The sequence below is a fragment of the Ranitomeya imitator genome, chromosome 4 (assembly GCF_032444005.1).
Source record: "Ranitomeya imitator isolate aRanImi1 chromosome 4, aRanImi1.pri, whole genome shotgun sequence".
Taxonomy (NCBI): domain Eukaryota; kingdom Metazoa; phylum Chordata; class Amphibia; order Anura; family Dendrobatidae; genus Ranitomeya; species Ranitomeya imitator.
Window position 1 is genome coordinate 20,309,779 of NC_091285.1, and position 22,820 is coordinate 20,332,598.

Below are 22,820 nucleotides of genomic sequence, written 5' to 3' on the forward strand. Positions count from 1 at the left end.
TAGTTTTCCTTATTATGGGGGCTCTATAGTTTTCATTATTATGGGGGCTATATAGTTTTCCTTATTATGGGGGGTCTATAGTTTTCATTATTATGGGGGCTCTATAGTTTTCCTTATTATGGGGGCTCTATAGTTTTCCCTATTATGAAGGCTCTATATATTTCCTTATTATGGGGGCTCTGTAGTTTTCATTATTGTGGGGGCATTTAGGCTTTGCTATTGCGCACCACCGAGCATTGTTATTTATTTTTTTGCCCCTTTTCCCCCTAATCAGAGAGGACAGGGTCACTTCACTCCATGTTCATTCATAATTTCTGTTGTATCCCTTTAAGTGAAGATGTCATTACACTCGGCAATTTCCGGAATGTTTCGTCACCGTTCGTCAATGATTCCTTCTCGGTCATTGCTTTGAGGCTGGCGAATGACCACGCCCCCCAGTGTACGACTTCCTCGTCCAATGAGAATGCAGGAACTAGGGCAGAGTGTGTGTATGAGCGGAGAGGGGAGGGGGAGGTAGGTGGCACATGCGCAGTGGCGTCCTCCCCCGCTCCGTGCTGTGTGTGTGATGTCTGGGCTGGAGAGTGGATTTTAAAGATGGCCGGAGCGGCTCCCGTCTACTGTGTCTGCCGGCAGCCGTACGATGTGAGCCGGTTCATGATCGAGTGCGACATCTGCAAGGACTGGTTCCACAGCAGGTGAGGGGGCGCTGGGGCGGCTGCCGGGGGGCGCTGGGGCCGCGGGGGGACGGCTGGGACAGGCAGGATAATAACAATAAGGTGGTCTCCGAGGTGATGAAGTCAGGGCCCCGGCTGCACCCCACCAAACGTGGGCACCAACTTCACCTGGGAGTCCTCGATCTGGGGGCACCCTGACCCTAAAAGCATGTCACCCCCAAAAGTACCAACATAATGCCCAAAGTGCCCCCCAAAACAGTGCGAGCCCCCAAAAGTGTCGTCATGTCTCCGGTCACAATGGTGCACCCCCCCCCCCCCCAAAAGTAGTGACGCACCTGGTATATAGGCGCCCCAAAAAGTAGAGACGAGCGCAGGTCACCCCCCTCACAAGTTCTCACAGTTTGCTTTCTTAAGTATGAATATGCCTAGGTTATAGCAGACCCCTAAAAAAAGCTAACGGGCAAGTGAGTCACCCCCAGTTTTAAAATGTAGCCATGCCTATGTTATAGCTGACCACCCCCCCTCCTATAAAAAAAAAAAAAAAGTAAGGACATCGCTAGGTTATTAGTCTTGAATGGGTTTTAGCAGCTTCCAAAGACTAGTGGCTTACCTATGTTATAGCAGCTTCCAAAGGCTTTTAAAGAGCAGTGGCATGCCTATGATATACAGCTTCTAAAGACCAGTGGTATACCTATGTTATAGCAGCTTCTAAAGACCAGTGGCATGCGTGTTATACAGCTTCCAAATACTAGGTACATGCTTACGTTATAGCAACTTCCATTGGCTAGCATCATGCCTACGTTATAGCAGCTTCCATTGGCTAGCGTCATGCCTACGTTATAGCAGCTTCCATTGGCTAGTGTCATGCCTACGTTATAGCAGCTTCCATTGGCTAGTGTCATGCCTACATTATAGCAGCTTCCATTGGCTAGTGACATGCCTACTTTATAGCCGCTTCCGCTGACTAGCGACATGCCTACGTTATAGCAGCTTCCATTGGCTAGCGACATGCCTACGTTATAGCTGCTTCTGTTGGCTAGCGTCATGCCTACGTTATAGCAGCTTCCATTGGCTAGCGACATGCCTGCGTCATAGCAGCTTCCATTGGCTAGTGACATGCCTACTTTATAGCAGCTTCCGCTGACTAGCGACATGCCTACGTTATAGCAGCTTCCATTGGCTAGCGACATGCCTACGTTATAGCTGCTTCTGTTGGCTAGCGTCATGCCTACGTTATAGCAGCTTCCATTGGCTAGTGTCATGCCTACATTATAGCAGCTTCCATTGGCTAGTGACATGCCTACTTTATAGCAGCTTCCGCTGACTAGCGACATGCCTACGTTACAGCAGCTTCCATTGACTAGCGACATGCCTACGTTACAGCAGCTTCCACTGACTAGCGTCATGCCTATGTTACAGCAGCTTCCGCTGACTAGCATCATGCTTAGGTTATAGCAGCTTCCGCTGACTAGTGTCATGCCTTATAGCAGTTTCCATTGGCTAGCGTCATGCCTATGTTATTGCAGCGCCCCCCCCCCCCCCCCGGGATTAAAATAAAAATCATAAGTTAGTTTAAAAAGTGCGGTTATGCCTATGTTATACCAGCCACCGAGTTATGGACGTTACAAGTTAGTTTGTAAAGTATGGCTATGCCTGTGTTATAGCAGCCGCCCCCCTTTTCTCCCCTGAAAGTAAAAACGTCACTAGGTTATTGATCATGCATAGGTCATACCAGCCACGACTGGTGACTTGCCTATGTCATACCAGCCGCCCCTATCCCCCAGATTTTGCTTATCCTCCCACCAAGTTGTAATATAAAGTAGGATCATGCTTATGTTCTAGCAGCCTAGGTTATCGGTTATTGGTCTTTAGCAGCACCCACCCCCCGGATAGGAGACATGCCTGTGTTATATCAGCTTTCCAAAATACATTTCTCAGATTATACCAGCCTCTCTATGCCTATGTTATAGCAGTCTAGTCTCCATAATGTCATGTCCAGTTGTAGTTGTTATACATAGATTATACCAGCCCCTCCATGCCTATGTTATAGTAGTCTATTCTCCATAGTGTCCTGTCCAGTTGTAGTTCTTGCATAGATTATACCAGCCCCTCCATGCCTATGTTATAGCAGTCTAGTCTCCATAGTGTCCTGTCCAGTTGTAGTTGTTATACATAGGCATGGAGGAACTAGTATAATCTATGTATAACAACTACAACTGGACAGGACACTATGGAGACTAGACTGCTATAACATAGGCATGGAGGGGCTAGTACAATCTATGTTACAGCAGTCTAGTCTCCATAGTGTCATGTCCAGTTGTAGCTGTTGCATAGATTATACCAGCCCCTCCATGCCTAGGTTATAGCAGTCTAGTCTTCATGGTGTCCTGTCCAGTTGTAGTTGTTGCATAGATTATACCAGCCCCTCCATGCCTATGTTATAGCAGTCTAGTCTCCATAGTGTCCTGTCCAGTTGTAGTTGTTATACATAGATTATACCAGCCCATCCATGCCTATGTTATAGCAGTCTAGTCTCCATGGTGTCCTGTCCAGTTGTAGTTGTTGCATAGATTTTACCAGCCCCTCCATGCCTAGGTTATAGCAGTCTAGTCTCCATGGTGTCCTGTCCAGTTGTAGTTGTTATACATAGATTATACCAGCCCATCCATGCCTATGTTATAGCAGTCTAGTCTCCATGGTGTCCTGTCCAGTTGTAGTTGTTGCATAGATTTTACCAGCCCCTCCATGCCTATGTTATAGCAGTCTAGTCTCCATGGTGTCCTGTCCAGTTGTAGTTGTTGCATAGATTTTACCAGCCCCTCCATGCCTATGTTATAGCAGTCTAGTCTCCATAATGTCCAGTTGTAGTTGTTGTTGTATAGATTATACCAGCCCCTCCATGCCTATGTTATAGCAGTCTAGTCTCCATAGTCTCCTGTCCAGTTGTAGCTGTTGCATAGATTATACCAGCCCCTCCATGATCTATAAATTAGTTATGGAACGTTTGTGTACCTAGAAAATAAGTGCCCCCCCCCTCCCCCTCCCAAAGTGGTGACTTTATAGCCCGGCTGCTATAACCTAGGCATTCTGCATTGTCTATAGAGGGGGGTGTAGGGTTTGTACTTCTGAGTCTGTCGTTAACGACCCGACTAGAAGTTGTGTGTGAAGCGGAGAGAGCCGGCGTGGGTTCCAATGTGACTGCTGCCGCCGCTATAACATGTGCTTTGTGACCTTTTTTCTGTGGCGTGTTGTGATGATGCAGCGTGATATCGGGCGTCTTGATCATCACCCTCCCACAGACAATGGCTCATAATCGCCCACATTACCAGTGCCCTTATTATCTGCCGGTGCCTTTTGTTTGCCTGTTACGTAATAACCGGCGGTGGCGGAATCATGCGGGCGCGGAAATGACAGCTGGGAACTTTACGGATCCGGATCCGTGATGGTTGGGAGTGCGGATCAGCCATGTGGTCGGGTCCCATGTGCGACCTAACACTGTATTTATAAATATAGAAGGTTTTTGTGGTCATTTGAACAAAGGAAAGTAGTCCCTGCTCGTCCCCGGTGTCCCCATACAGGTTTTTACCCAGGTTATTGCAGCAGCCAGTTGTTTCTTTCTTTCTTTTTTCTTTATTGTGTGGCTTGTTTTGCTCTGCTCTGGTTTCAGCTTTGTTTTCAGGCACCAGGCCGGGGGTATTTGCTCAGACGCCGGGGGAGGAGGGAGGTTGTGATTGTAAGGGGAGCCGCCGCTGATTGACAGCATGGCTGTGAGGACATTTAAATCCTCCCATTTAAACAAAACAAGAGTTCCCTCTGCCCCCAGTGGCCGCATTGATGAATCGCAGCCCGGTGTGACAATGATGCTTCCGTGATGTTTGGTTGCAGTCTGTGTCCTATTGTGCCGTTTTTTTGTTTTCTGAGCGTGAGAAGAACGTGACGTTTTGCAATAAAGGGACCGGATTTATTCTCCTTTTGCATTTTTATAGCTACCTCGGGGGAATAAATAAACTGATCGATGAGGAAACCACCATGTAGGTGGGACTTCGTACTAGCCGTAGTGGCACAACCAGGTGAAATGGTTGTCCTGTTAACAATATTTGTCTTCTATCAACTGGATAGATGATGACTGATCGCCTGTGTGAAAGGAGCGGTAGTGAGCATGTGCGACCACCGCCAGTGACCAGAGCAGTGGTCGCACATGCTCACTACAACTCCACTTACACAGGGAATTGCAGACCCCCGTTCTTGTGATTGGTGGTACTTTTTTATTTTACTTCTCTGGATAGGTTACATATTTTGTTTTTGTGACATGTTGTATACGTTTTGACAGGGGCCGGCATGTGATCTGTGGAGTGTGGATGGGAGTCTTGTGAAGGAGCCAGTGCGTCTGTCGTCGAATGGTCGGGTGCTTATCCTAAGTAGAGTCTTGTCATGCGGCAGGCTGGGGCCGACGTGCCACTTGGCAGCGGGCTGTCTGGGGCCAGTGTGCCTCTTGGCGGCAGGCTGTTTGTGCCCGAGGGGCCGGCGCGCCTCTTGGCAGTGGGCTGTCTGTGCCTTGGGCCCGGCATGCCTCTTGGCAGCGGGCTGTTTGCCCCCTAGTGCCGGAATGCCTCTTGGCGGCGGGCTGTTTGCCCCCTAGTGCCGGAATGCCTCTTGGCGGCGGGCTGTTTGCCCCCTAGTGCCGGAATGCCTCTTGGCGGCGGGCTGTTTGCCCCCTAGTGCCGGAATGCCTCTTGGCGGCGGGCTGTTTGCCGCCTAGTGCCGGAATGCCTCTTGGCGGCGGGCTGTTTGCCCCCTAGTGCCGGCATGCCTCTTGGCGGCGGGCTACTTGCGCTCTTGGGCTGGCATGCCTCTTGGTGGTGGGCTGTTTGCGCCCAGGGGCCGGCGTGTCTCTTGGCGGCGGGCTATTTGCGCCCTTGGGCTGGCATGCCTCTTGGCGGCAAGCTGTCTGCACCCTGGGGCCGGCGTGTCTCTTGGCGGCGGGCTGTCTGCACCTCAGGGGCCGGCGTGCCTCTTGACGGCGGGCTGTCTGCACCTCAGGGGCCGGTGTGCCTCTTGGAGGGCTGTCTGCGCCCAGGGGCTCAGACAATGGCCAGTTGCTTGGGGGACGGCCTTGATCAGGGGGCTAGCTCCTCTTCCCAGGGAAGGGCGGCCTCAAGTTAGTGGTGTGTCCCGCTTTTGTGCTGCTTGTAGTATCAGTCATGGCTACGTCATCGGTCTTCTCCGCTACTCCAGCTGTCATCCTTCGCCTCTGCTTCCCGTTCTGTAGACGCTGTAATGTATTCGCCTATGATTGAGGCCGCCGGCGCACTGAACGGCGAGCGCTCCGGGGCTTTGACAGCAGAACCGCTCTGGTGTGACGGGAAGTTCCTCAGCCTTTCAGATGTGATCGTGACGCCACGCCGCTGGCACCGGCTGAGGCCGCGCCGCTGATTTAGGAAAAGTGGATTTTGATGATAATGCTTTATGGTGCGTGCGGGCAGTGCCAGGGACACTGATGATGGATGTGTGCTCTAGATTGGATTTCCCAAGGCCCGTAATATCTCCAATTCAATGTTTCCTAATGTGCTTTATTCTCCATATTTTTTTTTTTTTTTCACTCATTGCAGAACTAATTATCTGGTACATTAAAGACTGTTGTCCCGGCTGTCCTGAAGTAAGGACCCACTAATGATCAGTTGATCACAACAGATCCGGCAGCTTAATCCCCCTGCGATCAGCTGGGAGTATACAGGAAACTGCCCAAGTGCGCTGCCAGTCTCCTCACTTCCTCTTCTGAGGGACTTCACGTGAAAAGTCAACCAATCAGTGGCCACCGGCTGCTCCAGCGCCGCGCTGTCTGAGCTGGAAAAAACTGTCTCCTAGTATCCTCTTCCGGTTCAGATGGAACATTACTCCTGTAGCCGGTTGGTGGATTCTTAATTGGCTCCAGAGATATTGTGACGCTCCCTGCCAGAAGAGAATGTGAAGAGCAGTAGCGCAAGGAGACTGGCACAGGACGTGTGGAGCGGCGCAAGCAGACTGGCACGGGACATGTGGAGCGGCGCGAGGAGACTGGCACGGGACGTGTGGAGCGGCGCGAGGAGACTGGTACGGGACGTGTGGAGCGGCGCGAGGAGACTGGCGTGAGACGTGTGGAGCGGCGCGAGGAGACTGGCGTGGGACGTGTGTAGCGGCGCGAGGAGACTGGCGTGGGACGTGTGTAGCGGCGCGAGGAGACTGGCGTGGGACGTGTGTAGCGGCGCGAGGAGACTGGCGTGGGACGTGTGTAGCGGCGCGAGGAGACTGGCGTGGGACGTGTGTAGCGGCGCGAGGAGACTGGCGTGGGACGTGTGTAGCGGCGCGAGGAGACTGGCGTGGGACGTGTGTAGCGGCGCGAGGAGACTGGCGTGGGACGTGTGTAGCGGCGCGAGGAGACTGGCGTGGGACGTGTGTAGCGGCGCGATGACTGGCGTGAGACGTGTGTAGCGGCGCGAGGAGACTGGCGTGGGACGTGTGTAGCGGCGCGAGGAGACTGGCGTGGGACGTGTGTAGCGGCGCGAGGAGACTGGCGTGGGACGTGTGTAGCGGCGCGAGGAGACTGGCGTGGGACGTGTGTAGCGGCGCGAGGAGACTGGCGTGGGACGTGTGTAGCGGCGCGAGGAGACTGGCGTGGGACGTGTGTAGCGGCGCGAGGAGACTGGCGTGGGACGTGTGTAGCGGCGCGAGGAGACTGGCGTGGGACGTGTGTAGCGGCGCGAGGAGACTGGCGTGGGACGTGTGGAGCGGCGCGCGGAGACTGGCACAGGACATGTGGAGTGGCGCGAGGAGACTGGCGTGGGACATGTGGCGCAACGTGAGGAGACTGGCACGGGACATGTGGGGCGGTGCGAGGAGACTGACACGGGACGTGTGGAGCGGTGCGAGGAGACTGGCATGAGGAGACTGGCACGGGACGTGTGTAGCGGCGCGAGGAGACTGGCGTGGGACGTGTGTAGCGGCGCGAGGAGACTGGCGTGGGACGTGTGTAGCGGCGCGAGGAGACTGGCGTGGGACGTGTGTAGCGGCGCGAGGAGACTGGCGTGGGACGTGTGTAGCGGCGCGAGGAGACTGGCGTGGGACGTGTGGAGCGGCGCGCGGAGACTGCCAATGGACGTGTGGAGCGGTGCGAGGAGACTGGCGTGGGACATGTGGCGCAACGTGAGGAGACTGGCACGGGACATGTGGGGCGGTGCGAGGAGACTGACACGGGACGTGTGGAGCGGTGCGAGGAGACTGGCACGGGACGTGTGGAGCGGCGCGAGGAGACTGGCACGGGACGTGTGGAGCGGTGCGAGGAGACTGGCACGAGGAGACTAGCACGGGATGTGTGGAGCGGCGCGAGGAGACTAGCACGAGGAGACTGGCACGGGACGTGTGGAGCGGCGCGAGGAGACTGGCACGGGACGTGTGGAGCGGCGCAAGGAGACTGGCACGGGACGTGTGGAGCGGCGCGAGGAGACTGGCACGGGACGTGTGGAGCGGCGCGAGGAGACTGGCACGGGACGTGTGGAGCGGTGCGAGGAGACTGGCATGAGGAGACTAGCACGGGACGTGTGGAGCGGCGCGAGGAGACTAGCACGGGACATGTGGAGTGGCGCGAGGAGACTGGCACGGGACGTGTGGAGCGGCACGAGGAGACTGCCAATGGACGTGTGGAGCGGTGCGAGGAGACTGGCGTGGGACATGTGGCGCAACGTGAGGAGACTGGCACGGGACATGTGGGGCGGTGCGAGGAGACTGACACGGGACGTGTGGAGCGGTGCGAGGAGACTGGCATGAGGAGACTGGCACGGGACGTGTGGAGCGGCGCGAGGAGACTGGCACGGGACGTGTGGAGCGGTGCGAGGAGACTGGCATGAGGAGACTAGCACGGGACGTGTGGAGCGGCGCGAGGAGACTAGCACGAGGAGACTGGCACGGGACGTGTGGAGCAGCGCGTGGAGACTGGCACGGGACGTGTGGAGCGGCACAAGGAGACTGGCACGGGACGTGTGGAGCGGCGCGAGGAGACTGGCACGGGACGTGTGGAGCGGCGCGAGGAGACTGGCACGTGACGTGTGGAGCGGCGCGAGGAGACTGGCACGTAACGTGTGGAGCGGCGCGAGGAGACTGGCACGGGACGTGTGGAGCGGCGCGAGGAGACTGGCACGGGACGTGTGGAGCGGCGCGAGGAAACTGGCACGGGACGTGTGGAGCGGCGCGAGGAGACTGGCACGGGACGTGTGGAGCGGTTTAGAGGAGACTGGCACGGGACGTATGGAGCGGTGCGAGGAGACTGGCGTGGGACGTGTGGAGACCAGCCACGACTCTCCTCTCCCTTACTGTTTAGTGTCTATAAGACAGCTGGCTGCAGCAGAAGCCTCTCCCCTGTTTCCTGAATGCAAAAGATATTAGATATTGTTGTAGCCAACAAACAGACTTGACAGAAGAGAAGCATCTACTTTATCATGATACCGCCACCCTCCTCCCTCCATGTTCGCCTGTTTTTGAGCCCGACTGGTAGCCCCGGGTATCCATGAAGGTATTGTAATCGTCGTTTTGTGTGTTGAAAAGATAAAGGATTTCCTTTGATGTTGCAGAAGGGGATAATCCATCATCAATGCATCCGTAGAATTACAGAAGCTTTCTATTGTCCGCAGAGCCGCTGCTGTCGGTGCGGATCGTCCTTTTGGCTGCGATAAGTTTCAGCCATTTAAAACGTTGCAATTAAGATGCACAAAAAGTCTCTTTAAAGATTACATTAAAAAACGTCCTCTGCTTAAGAAATCACTTGTGTTCCTCATATTGCACTGAACTTTACAGTTATATGTACAAATTGGCCCTTGTCTTCATATATCTGTGTGGGTCCCGGGTTCTGTAACGCGACATGGGAGTGAGTTTCCTGTGTTTCAATACTTAAGTCAGCCCCCTTTTCGGTAACGACCAATACATTTTTCATTATACTCCAGAGCTGCACTCACTATTCTGCTGGTGTAGTCACTGTGTACATGCATTACATTACTGATCCTGAGTTACATCCTGTATTATACCCCAGAGCTGCGCTCACTATTCTGCTGGTGCTGTCACTGTGTACATACATTACATTACTGATCCTGAGTTATATCCTGTATTATACCCCAGAGCTGCACTCACTATTCTGCTGGTGTAGTCACTGTGTACATGCATTACATTACTGATCCTGAGTTACATCCTGTATTATACCCCAGAGCTGCACTCACTATTCTGCTGGTGTAGTCACTGTGTACATACATTACATTACTGATCCTGAGTTACACCCTGTATTATACTCCAGAGCTGCACTCACTATTCTGCTGGTGCAGTCACTGTGTACATACATTACATTACTGATCCTGAGTTACATCCTGTATTATACCCCAGAGCTGCGCTCACTATTCTGCTGGTGCTGTCACTGTGTACATACATTACATTACTGATCCTGAGTTACATCCTGTATTATACCCCAGAGCTGCCCTCACTATTCTGCTGGTGCAGTCACTGTGTACATACATTACATTACTGATCCTGAGTTATATCCTGTATTATACTCCAGAGCTGCACTCACTATTCTGCTGGTGCAGTCACTGTGTACATACATTACATTACTGATCCTGAGTTACATCCTGTATTATACTCCAGAGCTGCGCTCACTATTCTGCTGGTGCAGTCACTGTGTACATACATTACATTACTGATCCTGAGTTACATCCTGTATTATACCCCAGAGCTGCACTCACTATTCTGCTGGTGCAGTCACTGTGTACATACATTATATTACTGATCCTGAGTTACATCCTGTATTATACTCCAGAGCTGCACTCACTATTCTGCTGGTGCAGTCACTGTGTACATAGATTACATTACTGATCCTGAGTTACATCCTGTATTATACCCCAGAGCTGCACTCACTATTCTGCTGGTGTGTTTACAATTTCCAATGGCGACCAACAAAGTTGTGAATGCAGCTCTGGGATGTTCCGATTGATTTATTCCATTCAGATTCTTGGGAAGTGTTTTTTACAAATTGAAAAGGGAATTTTCTTTCGTCGCCCCCTAATGAAAGAGAACTTGATATTTACCTGTACGCGGATTAGTGCCGTAGGATAGATCCCGCCGGTCTTGTCGCGGTGCTAATCAGCGGGGCTCATGTGCGGCGGTTGCCATGTGTGCACCCGCATTGATTGTCGGTGTAAGCGACACTTGGAATCAATTGCTGTGTAAATATTTAGCGCTCTCGCGAAACGACATCTCGCCGCGGTTGTGCTCTTACATAATGTCTCACCTGCTGCCTCGTATTTTTATGTTTTTGTTTTTTTTTTCTCTTCTGCAGATTCGTGATGAGCTTTTCTCGTTAGTTGATTTTTTTTTTTTTTTTTTTTCCCCTTAATCGTCATTTGCCTAAGCGAGTGTCTAATTTCTGTTGATTGGTGTCGGGAATGAAGTGCAGAATCATTTGGAACGTTTCGTTACACGGGGCGAGTAATGAGGAGCCGTAATGATTCCCGAGCCCATCTGGCGTCTAGAAGAGTTTCCGGCTTCCAGCGACGGGCAGTCAATTACTGACCAGTTGTGGCCTCTTCAGGAGCAATGAGTGATATATGTTATAAAAAAATTTCATTTTTCAAAAAAAAAAAAAAAAATTGGATTGGAATTGAAGGCTTGGACCATAAGCCGAGGTCTCGTATACCATGATGGATGTGCTTAAAGTTGGCCATAGTCCTTAGCCAAATGGGCATCCAGTTGAAAGCGAACTACTGTCCATCCTCGCATCAGTTCATCGGGGAGAGAGAAACAAGCCAATGCCAAACAACTTATCTCTTGTGAGAGGGAAAAAATAAAAGATGTTGAAATCTGACATGCCCAATCTTTTTTCCCTGAATCGGGCAGAGTGTCGAACTGTCCAGTCATCTAACCTGAATCTGACAATTTTGGTCAAGACCGGTCAACCAACTAGTGTGTATTGCGGCCTCCTGACGCTTCTACGACTGATGATTTCAGGTAGAGGAGAGCGAAATAAAAAATCTGTTCTCTTTTTTTTTTTTTGTCCTCCCGGGAGATGAGCCTCTTTCCAACGTGTCTGGCAAAGCCTTTGTACCCCCTCGCCAATGAATCGGGACCATTGGGTTGGGAGAAAGCGTTGTCATGCGATTGAGTATTCAGATGACAACTCTAGAAGATGTTTGGCCTCCTTTACTGTTCTTATGGCAGATGTCAGGAGAGTAAGAGTGGACATGTTGGATCTCGGAATGTCTGATCCTTTATTTTCACCTGGGACTAGGTTATCATGTGGCCGTTAAACCATCATCGATCGTTTACAAGGAAGGCGATTATCAGTTTCTCTGTACCCTTTTTTTGACGGGGCCAAACTTGATTCCATACACACTGGGCAATTGTCAACACGACTATTGTTGTTCTTGGCAACACACGTGCTGCCGAGAACGATGAATTTTTTTTTTTAGCTAAGATTGGAAATCATTTAGGTGCATGAAGGAACATTTTGCTTGTGCGTCAAGAGATTGTCAGGTTGTTCAGATGGGGCGATAATTAGGAAGCATTGATATCGGCCAATCTTATTTCCCGTCAATCAGGGCTGTGGAGTTAGTAATCCAAAACTCCGACTCCTCAACTTCCATGACACCGACTCCACCAAAATGGGCTCTGACTCCAACTGCACAGCCCTACCAGGGCTGTGGAGCCGGTAAGCCAAATCTCCAATGCCCCAATTTGCATGACACCGACTCCACCAAAATGGGCTCCGACATGGCCCTTCCGTCAACACACTGCTTGGTGGTAAAGTTTATGTATCGGATGTAGTTAGAAAAATTTGCTTTTGGCCTACATCTAGCTAAAGCAGTGGACTCAAACTTGGTATGCTGGAAGTTTTAGTTTATCAACAGCTAAAGAACTACAGGTTGGAGAACTCTAATCTTGGGCATCTGGCCAGTCTTCTGTCAGGCCCACGGGAAGATTCTCAGCTTTTCTTGTGTGCCAGTCCAAATTTTTCTGGCTTTTTCGATGGCGTGGACTGCATCTTAAGACCCGCACCCTTCTTCAGGAGTCAATCATTTGATGTCTGACCCTGAAAAGCTTGTCTCTTGACCTTGGTTGGTGATGGAAGAGGTATGAGCGGAATGAGTCGATGATGACCCGGAGCTCTTAGGTAATGTTTTCGCAAAGGTTCCTCATAGAATGAGTAGCCTCCTAGTCCTGACAGTTCTCAGAATGGCGGCTTCTGTATATAGGTAGCAGGTGCACATGGAAATTGTGCTCGAGAAACGGTCTCTGACTGTTTCCAGCCGTCCTGACGAGCTGTTTGGCTTCAGAGCTCCAAACAGATTAGATTGTTCCACTTCACGGTCCCTTGTGGAAACCATTGTCTAGAAGTGGAAGTGAGCCTGACGGGGACAGAACACTACGTACTTGGCGAATCGAGGCTTTAGGATCTGATCGCCTGTTTTTTTTTTTTGTCAAGGTATGTTGTATTGGCACCGGTCCCAGGTTCGAGGACTGTATCCCCTCCTGATTGCCGTGTTTTGGCCTCTCGAGTATCTCGCCTCCGAGCAATTAACTTTTTGTTCTAGAATTCAATCTCATCACCCCACGTTGAAAATGCTGTAAAAAAATTAAATGTTTATTACAGTTCTAACATTGTTTCAAATTTGCCAAAATTTTCAATTTTTATCTCCTTCTTTACTTTAATTTTTTTTTACTTTTATCTTGCTGTGTAGGTCGATTTTTCTGTATCGAATCTTATTTGAAACCTGCCTTACTTTCTCGTTTGACTTCACGTCGACTATTAACGACGGGAGACTTTGCGGCTTTTAACACCTCTGCACCGACGCGCGCCCTAGCAGCCTGTTCGGCTCCATTGTAATATAATCCTCCATGCTTTGTTCCTGCGTAGCACTTCAGGGAGAACACGGCACATTCGGCTGAGGCCAGGTCCTGGCTCCAATAATTTTTTTTTTTTCACCCCCTGAATATATAGTGATTGTATAAAACCCTACACCTGGCATGCAGTACGCGGTAGCGTAGAGTGTTGTAGGCCCGCCTCAATTTTTTTTTTTTTTCCTTGTGTCCTTATGTGAACTTGGCTCGTGTGTGATAGTTTTTCTTTAGTACTCCATAGCTATATATATCTATCTACCGTATATCATTTTTGTTTTTCTTTTTCTTTATGGAAAGAGGCTGCAAATTACTAAATGACTTCAGGGGTCATTGATGCTTTGAGTTCGGCCCATTGAGCCCCCCATGGATTGATACATCCATATTACCGGCAGTGCATTAATTGTCGGTAAAGTGCTTATGAATGGCCTGATAAATCCGCGCGGTCATCGATCTCTGGGAAAATTGCACCTTCCTTCCCATCTGCTTGGACCACAGCTGAACCAAGGATCGTAGATCAGCCTTTGCTTAGAACATTGACATCAGCAGGTTTTTTTTTTTTTTTTTTCCCTTCGGCTGATTTATAGGAGAGATTTTTAACCCCTCGCTAATTATTTCTCCATATTTTAGACTTTCATTGAAAGACCTGTCCAATATCCGCTTCTTTAAAATTTCCTCTTTTAACTCTTCCTGTAAATTCGGTATATTTCCAGGAGGAATAACAGGAGCGCAGCAATTCAGGGCTTCCAGGAAAAGATGCATATGGCATGGCAACGGGAGACTTGTAGTCTTGGTGTCGGAGTCTTGTATTGCTTCGGCCCCCGAAGGTTCCTCATAGAGAATGTGACATTAAAGTGATATACAGAGGACGCCCGAGGGGGCCGCCGCGGACGCCATTGTCTCTGCTTCACCATTCTACTAGCACAACGCTGGAGCTGGCCGGGCTTGTTGTGAAATATTTATCATTGCTGCCCTTTAACACACAAAACAAGAAAAAAATAATTTGAGTGTCAACTTAATGGTCCTAGTTTTTTTTTTTTTTTTTCTTTCTTATGTAATCATATATTAGATTACTACTTCCAATCCCTTTTTAAAGGGTTACTTTCATTTTCCCAGATAGATAGAGCTTGTAAAAACAAGCACTTTTGCAATTTAATGCAAAAATTCTGTCGTTTTCGAGATATCAACACTTTTTTCTTTTGTTTATAACTTGTTGCCTAGGAGACCGACCACCGTTAACTTAAATGTTTGACTACCGCTGGTAAACAATTTGCTATCGATCTTGTGAGCATTCAAGAAGTCTGCAGCTGTCAAAAAGGACAGGCGTGGGCTTTATTTTTGGGACTCGTTAGGAGGATTTAAAAGGCCCTCTACAATGCGACTTCTCGTTAGGATGTGCTTTTCTGCCACTTGATTACCCCTGGCGCAATGTAGGCCCGGCTTGGGTTGTGATCCACTGGCGCTGCTCTTGAGACAGTCACTTAAAGTGGAAAGTGATCAAAGGCGAAGCTTTAAAGGGCAATTTAAGTCAACGTGTCGTGTGCCCATCCCCCGACACTTTTTTTTTTTTTTTTGCCTTCACCTTTAAGACACCCACATTTTTCCATTCCCTGTGGGCGTCATTTACTGTACTTCGCAACCACAAGGTTCACGCGATACGCTGCCATATGGCCCTTCATAAATTATTAGCAGAGGTCGGTGCCATTTGCTTTTCAAGAGCGGCCGTCATGTATCATAACCGTGTAACGCAACCCCGTGAAACTTTAATGCGCGCCTCATGCCTGTGTATCGTTATCCGCTCATAAATTAGGGAGACCTGTCCTCCTATAAGTGACGCGCTTTCTCAATTTGTTAAGGATGTAAATGAAGCGCGAGACACACCGGGGCTCGTCTTTCATGCCTCAAAATACGGCGTTTTATCAACATACCGTAGTTTTTTTTTGTTTTTTTTTAAACTTCTTTTATTACTCCTTATATTACGATTCGTCACCATATTATCCCCTGACAAAGTGATAGCGTTTCGCAGGTTTCCACCCCCCCCCCCCCCAATATGGCGGTAATCTATCCTTCAATGCACCTAATCCTTTGGCGGTTTATTGCTTTCTTATCCGGATTGCCTCAGTTGGTCTAATCACGCCAATTTTGAGAATATGGCGCCAGATGAGGACGCGTAAAGCTATGATATGATCTGGCTGATAACAGTGAGCAATACTTTGCATTAAGCCGATGAATAGGCCGTATTAAAACGGGTCAGCGTCGCTCTGGCTGATAACAGGGAACAATAGTTTCCATTAAGCCAATGAGCAGTTCCTATTGAAACGGGTCAACCTTGCACTTTTTACCACGACTGCCAGGTGGTATGGATGGATATTTTGTTGGGGACTGACACATCGCGTTTTCACATAGTTTACCTGGGAGACTTTAAAAGAATATAAAGGTGATTAAATATGGCTGACGAGTGCAGGGTGCGTCGGTTACATCAGTAACCACTTCGGGTGTGAATAATGGCCTGCTCGGATCACCTCACAGCACTATTCTGTGGCCTAGTGTGAAAATTCGGCCTGTTCTAACAACCATTATACCGACTAGGCCGTGTTGCCTATGGCAACCAACCAGAGCTCAGCTTCCATTTCTAAAGCTGCTCTGGGAACATGAAAGCTGCTCTGCGATTGGTTGCTAGGAGCCCCAGTTTTCATATATAAACAAAGCCATTTATTTTACTTTTTGACTGTTTTTCCGTAGCTCATAGTGCGACTACAGGAGACCACTGGTCATTGCTCTGTATAATGCGGCCTGCCTGACCACGGAAATTGTCAAATGTGATGATGGCGATTGTGGTCAAGGCGTTTTCATAATCGGTCAGCCATGATTGTTTTGACCGCACCCCAGGGGGTTCTCCACTATTCTCATGAGGCTTATGTCCGGTTCAAACTGGCTTATTTCATCCACAAACAGGCAATGGCCGCGCTTTCTGCAAGTCTCCTGATTCGGACACGTATGAGGAACCCCGGTCCGATAAGACATTGTGGGCCGTATACAGTCCGTGACGTACGCCCTTCAGCACCTGGCCTTATATGCCGTAATCATTACATAATTAAAATTGAGATATATATATATATATATATATATATATATATATATATATATATATATATATATATATATATATATATATATATATATATATATATATATAAATATAAATTCTATTTTTTTTCTTTCTTTAGTTTGACGGACCCAATGATTAGTCGTCGAGCTTAATAAGTAACTTGGATCCAAAAGAAGCGTTTTTTTTATTTTTTATTTAATACTAATAAAGGGTTGGAGTTCTATCCGTGAGAAGCAAAAACACACACACACACACACATTGTGTGTGTAAAATATAGATTCAAGATTCAAGATTCAAAGAAGCTTTATTGGCAGGACCAAATACACATCAGTTTTGCCGAAGCAAGTGTATAGAGGCTATAGGGATAGGGACTGAGGGGATGTTGGGTAGGAGCTGTGGGGGGAGGTGGATGGGGCAGATCCAGGGTGGGGGCTATAGTCCATGGCATCATAGTTCTCTTTCTCGTAGTCTGACATTCGCTCACATACCGCGCTGCTATCTCCACCGCTCTCTCTTCTTCTATATTTATTATATATATATATATATATATATATATATATATATATATATATATATATATATATATACATACATACATACATACATACATACATACATACATACATACATACATACATACATACATACACACACACACACATATATATATATATATATATATATATATATATATATATATATATATATATATATATATTATAATTTTTTTTTTTAATCTTGTGTTTATTTCCACCTCTCCAAACACTACACCAGTAGGGTGTGAACCGCAGTGGCACCTTCTGAGAAGATAAGCATCAAAGTCTTTTTGACCATATGGGAATGTGCCAGAGATAACACTTTACTTTTTCTAGTTACTTTTTTTTTTTTGTTGGGTGGGGGCTTTATCTACTGGCCATGTCTTTAAAGGAGACCTTTCTCTGTGTGTGTGGATATATTATACTAGATGGCAGCCCGATTCTAAAGAATCGGGAGTCTAGAATCCATATAGACTTTATTCAAATGTAAGAATAATACAATTAATAAATAATAGTAAGAAAGAACAAAAAATGGCTGCACTCACCATGCGCTTGCATCTATCCTCTGTACTCTTGTTAGCACGCTGTTTGCGCTTACGTGCGGCATCGGCGTCTTTTTGCTCTGCATTATTAGTATACTTTCTATCAGACCTAATCTTACGTGCGCCATCAGCAGCTTTGGGCTCTGTGTCATTAGTATCCTTACTATTAGAGCTCATGTTGGCTAAGCTAAACAGCTTTAAGCGTGGTGGTGGCAAACAACAGGTTAATAAGAGGCAGTGTCAGGTAGTAGGAAAATAGCCAGTTAATAATAGGCAATAGTTCTTTGCAGGAATGCAGATATTAATAAATAGGCAGTTTATATTGCAGAGAAATTGCTGGGCAATAATGGACAATGTCCTTATGTGGCAAATAATAGAGCAATATACCCAATGTGGCAAAGAAGAGGTTAATAAACGGCAGTCTCTCAGTACAACAGTCAGTGAATAATAGGCAGTATATGGAGAAAACACCAAACAAAAGTTCAAAATTGGTGTGAAAATGTCACTGAACCACTTCACAACTAAATATATATAGTTTTGGTAAATGGTATTATCATTTTTTTGACGAAATTCGGCAGGAGCTTGAAGAGCAACGTCACTGGGCCCGCCTCCACGCAGTAGAAACTTGCTGTGAGGTAAAAATTCAAAAATCACACCAAAATGGCGGGCGGAGTGTGTCACAGTACGGCACGTTTCTGATTGGTCGCTCGCAGCAGGCGGCAACCAATCAGACACTGGACACTGTTGACGTCACTTATCTCCGGACATTAGCTCCGGACATTAGCTCCGGACATTAGCTCCGGACATTAGCTCCGGACATTAGCTCCGGACATTAGCTCCGGACATTAGCTCCGGACATTAGCTCTGGACATTAGCTCTGGACATTAGCTCCGGACATTAGCTCCGGACATTAGCTCCGGACATTAGCTCCGGACATTAGCTCCGGACATTAGCTCCGGACATTAGCTCCGGACATTAGCTCCGGACATTAGCTCCGCACATTGGCTCCGGACATTAGCTCCGGACATTAGCTCCGCACATTAGCTCTGGACATTAGCTCCGGACATTAGCTCCGGACATTAGCTCCGGACAGGAAGTTGGCACAAATTGCAGGAAGTAGTATTCTAGGCAATTATATATTAGATATATGTTCCTCCTCCGATTGCCTTTTTTTCCACTGATTCTGGAACAGTTTTTCTTCTCTTGTGCCCCCTCCATTACAATTATGCTGGTGGTTATGACAAACTAATTTGGCCTCGTGGGGTTTTTTTCAACAAAGTTGGCAGCAAAAAGTAAGCTCCGCCTGTTTATTTATTTATTTTTTTTAATTTTTGGCAGATACATTAAAAAAATAAAAAACCCCTCAGCATCGGGTCCATTTCCTTGTGTACCTCCTCCAATTTCCGCCGCTCCACTGATTCCGGAACAGTTTTTCTTTTTCTTCTGTGACCTTCCGTTAAAAAGTTATGCCCCTCCTGAAATAATTGTGCAGATTTTCCGTTCCGCCAACTGGGCGTACACCGTAGAATTTCTGTGTAGGAGTGGCCGTTTTTTTGATTGGCCAGGATCAGAGGAAAAATGGCAAACGCCCACAGAGAAGTATTGTCTGGTACACGCCCATGTAGTTGAATGGGAAATTTTTCACAATTAATACTCAGGGCATAACTTTGGAACAGAAGGGCATAGAAGAAAAAGAAAAACTGTTCCGGAATCAGTGGAGAGGCCGCTATCGGGAGGGATTCAGTTTAAATTAAAAAAATAAATAAACTAAATCTCTTTTAAATGGTGTTTTATAAGTCCTTGTTCACATTAGGAATACACCGACGTACCAACATGGAATATCGACCCTCTGTATTTTGCCAACATCCCAAGGACCTTTTTAACCCCACAGGAAAACACTGATTCCAGCCAGAGTTTTTAAAGGGGTGTTTCTTGCTTTCCAGCATGTTGCAAAAGGCTCAATCCTGGCCGATCATCATCAGATCATGTTCCGGTATTGCTCTGAACATGCATTTCACTGCAGTGATCTACTAATTGCTCTGCCTCCTGCAGTCTGCACAGCCGGGAGCCGTCACTGATACAATTTTCTGTCTGCAGTTGTGTGTGTTTGTTTTTTTTTTTTTTTTTTTGTGCATTTTGAAGGGAATTGCCTTAATTACGTTGTGCAGCCTGTTTCCTGTAATTAAGATCAAAGCCACATTTCTCTCCTTTACAGCTCTCTATGGTAGATCACTGAGGCAGCAGATTCCCTTTGGCTGCATCTTCATGATTTTATACTTTTTTTTTTTTTTTTTTTTTTTTAAATAAGGGAATAAATGCCCTATAAAGTCATTTTATGCTGCATTACGATTTATTATTTATTATTATTTTTATTATTTATTTGTATTATTATTATAAATGGCACTATAAAAATGTTTAATAATAATAATAAATTATTATTTATTTTGTTTTATTTTTTTAGTCTTCAAATTCTACTTTTTGAGAAGTAGATTTATTACGATTTATTATTATTATTTATTTTCATTATTTGTATTATTATTTATTTGTATTTGTATAATTATTTTTTTTTATTATTATTATTATTATTATTATTATTATTATTTTATTTTTTAGTCTTCAAATTCTACTTTTTGAGAAGTAGATTTATTGCGATTTATTATTATTTATTTGCATTATTTGTATTTATTTGTATAATTATTATTTTTTATTATTATTATTATTATTATTGTTTTATTTTTTAGTCTTCAAATTCTACTTTTTGAGGGTAAAATAGCAATTTATTGCTGACTAAATTTGTTATGGTTAAAACGTATCTTTGCTTCTCGCCCACCCCCCTTTACCCCATATGGTAGCAATTTTATAGGACTGTTCATCCTGAGAATTCTGTTTCCTGAATAGAATGCCAGAAGAGCAGTGAAGACTGACACATGGAGGTTATTGGGCAGGATTTGCCCCTGAAGGGACATTTACAGTCTATAGTTCTCATAGGGCAAGCTGTGTGAATGTTTTATGCAGCTTTGGGTGTGACTACAGGAGGATTGCAACTCTGAATCGGTGTAAAAAGTTTAGACCGACGTGAGATGTTAAAGAACCACCGTGGGCAGGAGTTCAAGAATAATATCCCTTTTTTTTTCCCTTTGACTCTTGGCATCTGCTTCTCACTCCAGATTAGTTGTGACTTTTTATCCGAGTGTTGGCAGGTCTGTCGCCAAACAATTTTATGCAGCACTCTGGAAACAGCTGCTGCTGCTCGTTATGTGCTGCAAGAAGGAGCGAGAGGGCCGTCCACGTAGCGTGCTATGTTTTTACTTGTACAAATGAATGTCATGACTAGATTATTCCAAAAGTGATCTATATCACCATCGATTTGTAGGGACTGCCCCTGCAGGTCACTATTCTGTAGACTGTAGCTTCTTCTCTTGGTTTCCCACAGCGCCTTCCACATTCCTGTATTAGAAAGTTGCCTGAAAGTGGAATTCCCTTTAAAGAGGACCTGCCAATGTCAAAGATAGCTAATTTTTTTGGTCTTATTTTATTCCCGCTGCTACCCTGAGTATTCCGCTTTTTTCTTTTTTCAAATCCGCCATACGGTTCCAGAGATATAAGCCTTTTTATTTAGGGCCAATTTTTATGCTCTTTGCCAAGAAGGCGTAGCTCACTCGATTCCTCGGGGGCGTGTCTTCTGGATTCAGAACTTAAATAAAAAAAGGCCAATATCTCTGGAACCGTATGGCAGATTTTAAAAATGAAAAAAGCAAAACTATTCAGCCGAGCAGCACTAATGGAACATGGCCAAAATCTGTCTGTACTTTTGACCTGGTTTCAGGTTCTTTTTAAAGGGAAATCTCCCAAAATAGTTCAGATCCAGAAATGCTACAGGAAACTTGCTTTTTAGTTTTGGACTGCATGCAGTCGTGTTTCTATGTTGATTATTGTTAAAGGGTTAAGTTTACATTTGGTTATCCTCAGTAATTATGCTGAAGGGTACACAAAAGGGGACGCGGACTTCCATAAAGGGTTTGAACCAATGTCAAATTTTGTTAAAGGGGATGTCTGGTGAAAACAATCACCTGTTGCTGATCGGCAGAAAAAAAGTTTTTATTCCCAACGGGACACTTTTATACCTGTTTGTTCTATATGAGGCTGCTGGAAAAAAAATGCTGAGTGCTTCACTTGACTGCCTCATAAAGAATAAATGGGGCGTCAGTCGAACCTTGCGTAGGAATAAAAGTGCCCCCTTCTCCTGATTTGGTGCGGGAGCTCCAACCAGCAACAATTGATCACCTATTCTGTGTCTTCAGCAGACATCCCCTTTAAAAATTTCTATTGTATACCTTGAGAAAAACTGTAAACTACACTTCTAGAAATTTTGCCTACCCAATGCCACCACTAGGGGGCTTATCTGTAGACAGCCGTATACAGATCACCCCCTAGTGGAGGCAAATAGCATGGCAATATAAGGGTACAACTAGCGATGATGCTTCGTAAACGTTTTATTAACAATTTCTGATTTACTAAAACTTTCCTTATTTTCTTCTTTCGCTCCTACAGCTGTGTCAAAGTTGAAGAGCATCAGGCGGCAGATATCGACCTCTATCACTGTCCGAACTGTGAAGTGCTTCACGGGCCCTCCCAGTGTAAGTAGACGCAGCCATTTGGTCACAAAACACAAGTACAAAACACAAGAGATTCGCCCATCAGGACCTGGAAAATGTTGGGCTGTTGCAGCTTCCACCTGGTACTGAGTAGCGGCTTTGTCTACATATGTAGCAAGGGAGACATTTCTGTAGAAACCTGGTCAGAGGCCAGGAAATTTCAGGCTTCTGCAGCTTCCACCTGGTACTGAGTAGCAGATCAGTCTATATATGTAGCAGCATAGTTAGACAGATATTTTAGTACAGAATTCAGCAGATTTGGAAAAAAGTTGGGCTGTTGCAGCCTCCACCTGGTACTGAGTAGCAGGTCTGATTAGGGGTATGTTTCTATAGAAAACTGGTAAGGGATCGATTTAAAAAGATGGGCTGTCGCAGCTTCCACCTGGTACGATGTAGCAGAT

The 22,820-nt window shown here is 46.7% G+C and overlaps 1 protein-coding gene across 2 annotated transcripts in view; it reads left to right on the forward strand.

The window, feature by feature from the left end:
* Positions 1 to 562: 562 nt before the first annotated feature.
* KDM7A (lysine demethylase 7A) overlaps positions 563 to 22,820 on the forward strand; it is a 53,262-nt gene continuing 31,004 nt past the window's right edge. For both annotated transcript variants that reach the window (XM_069763277.1, XM_069763278.1), the window contains exons 1-2: positions 563 to 695; positions 22,316 to 22,401. In XM_069763277.1, the coding sequence (XP_069619378.1) occupies positions 595 to 695; positions 22,316 to 22,401 (187 nt within the window). In that variant the 5' untranslated portion in view covers positions 563 to 594. The remainder of the gene's footprint in view (positions 696 to 22,315; positions 22,402 to 22,820) is intronic.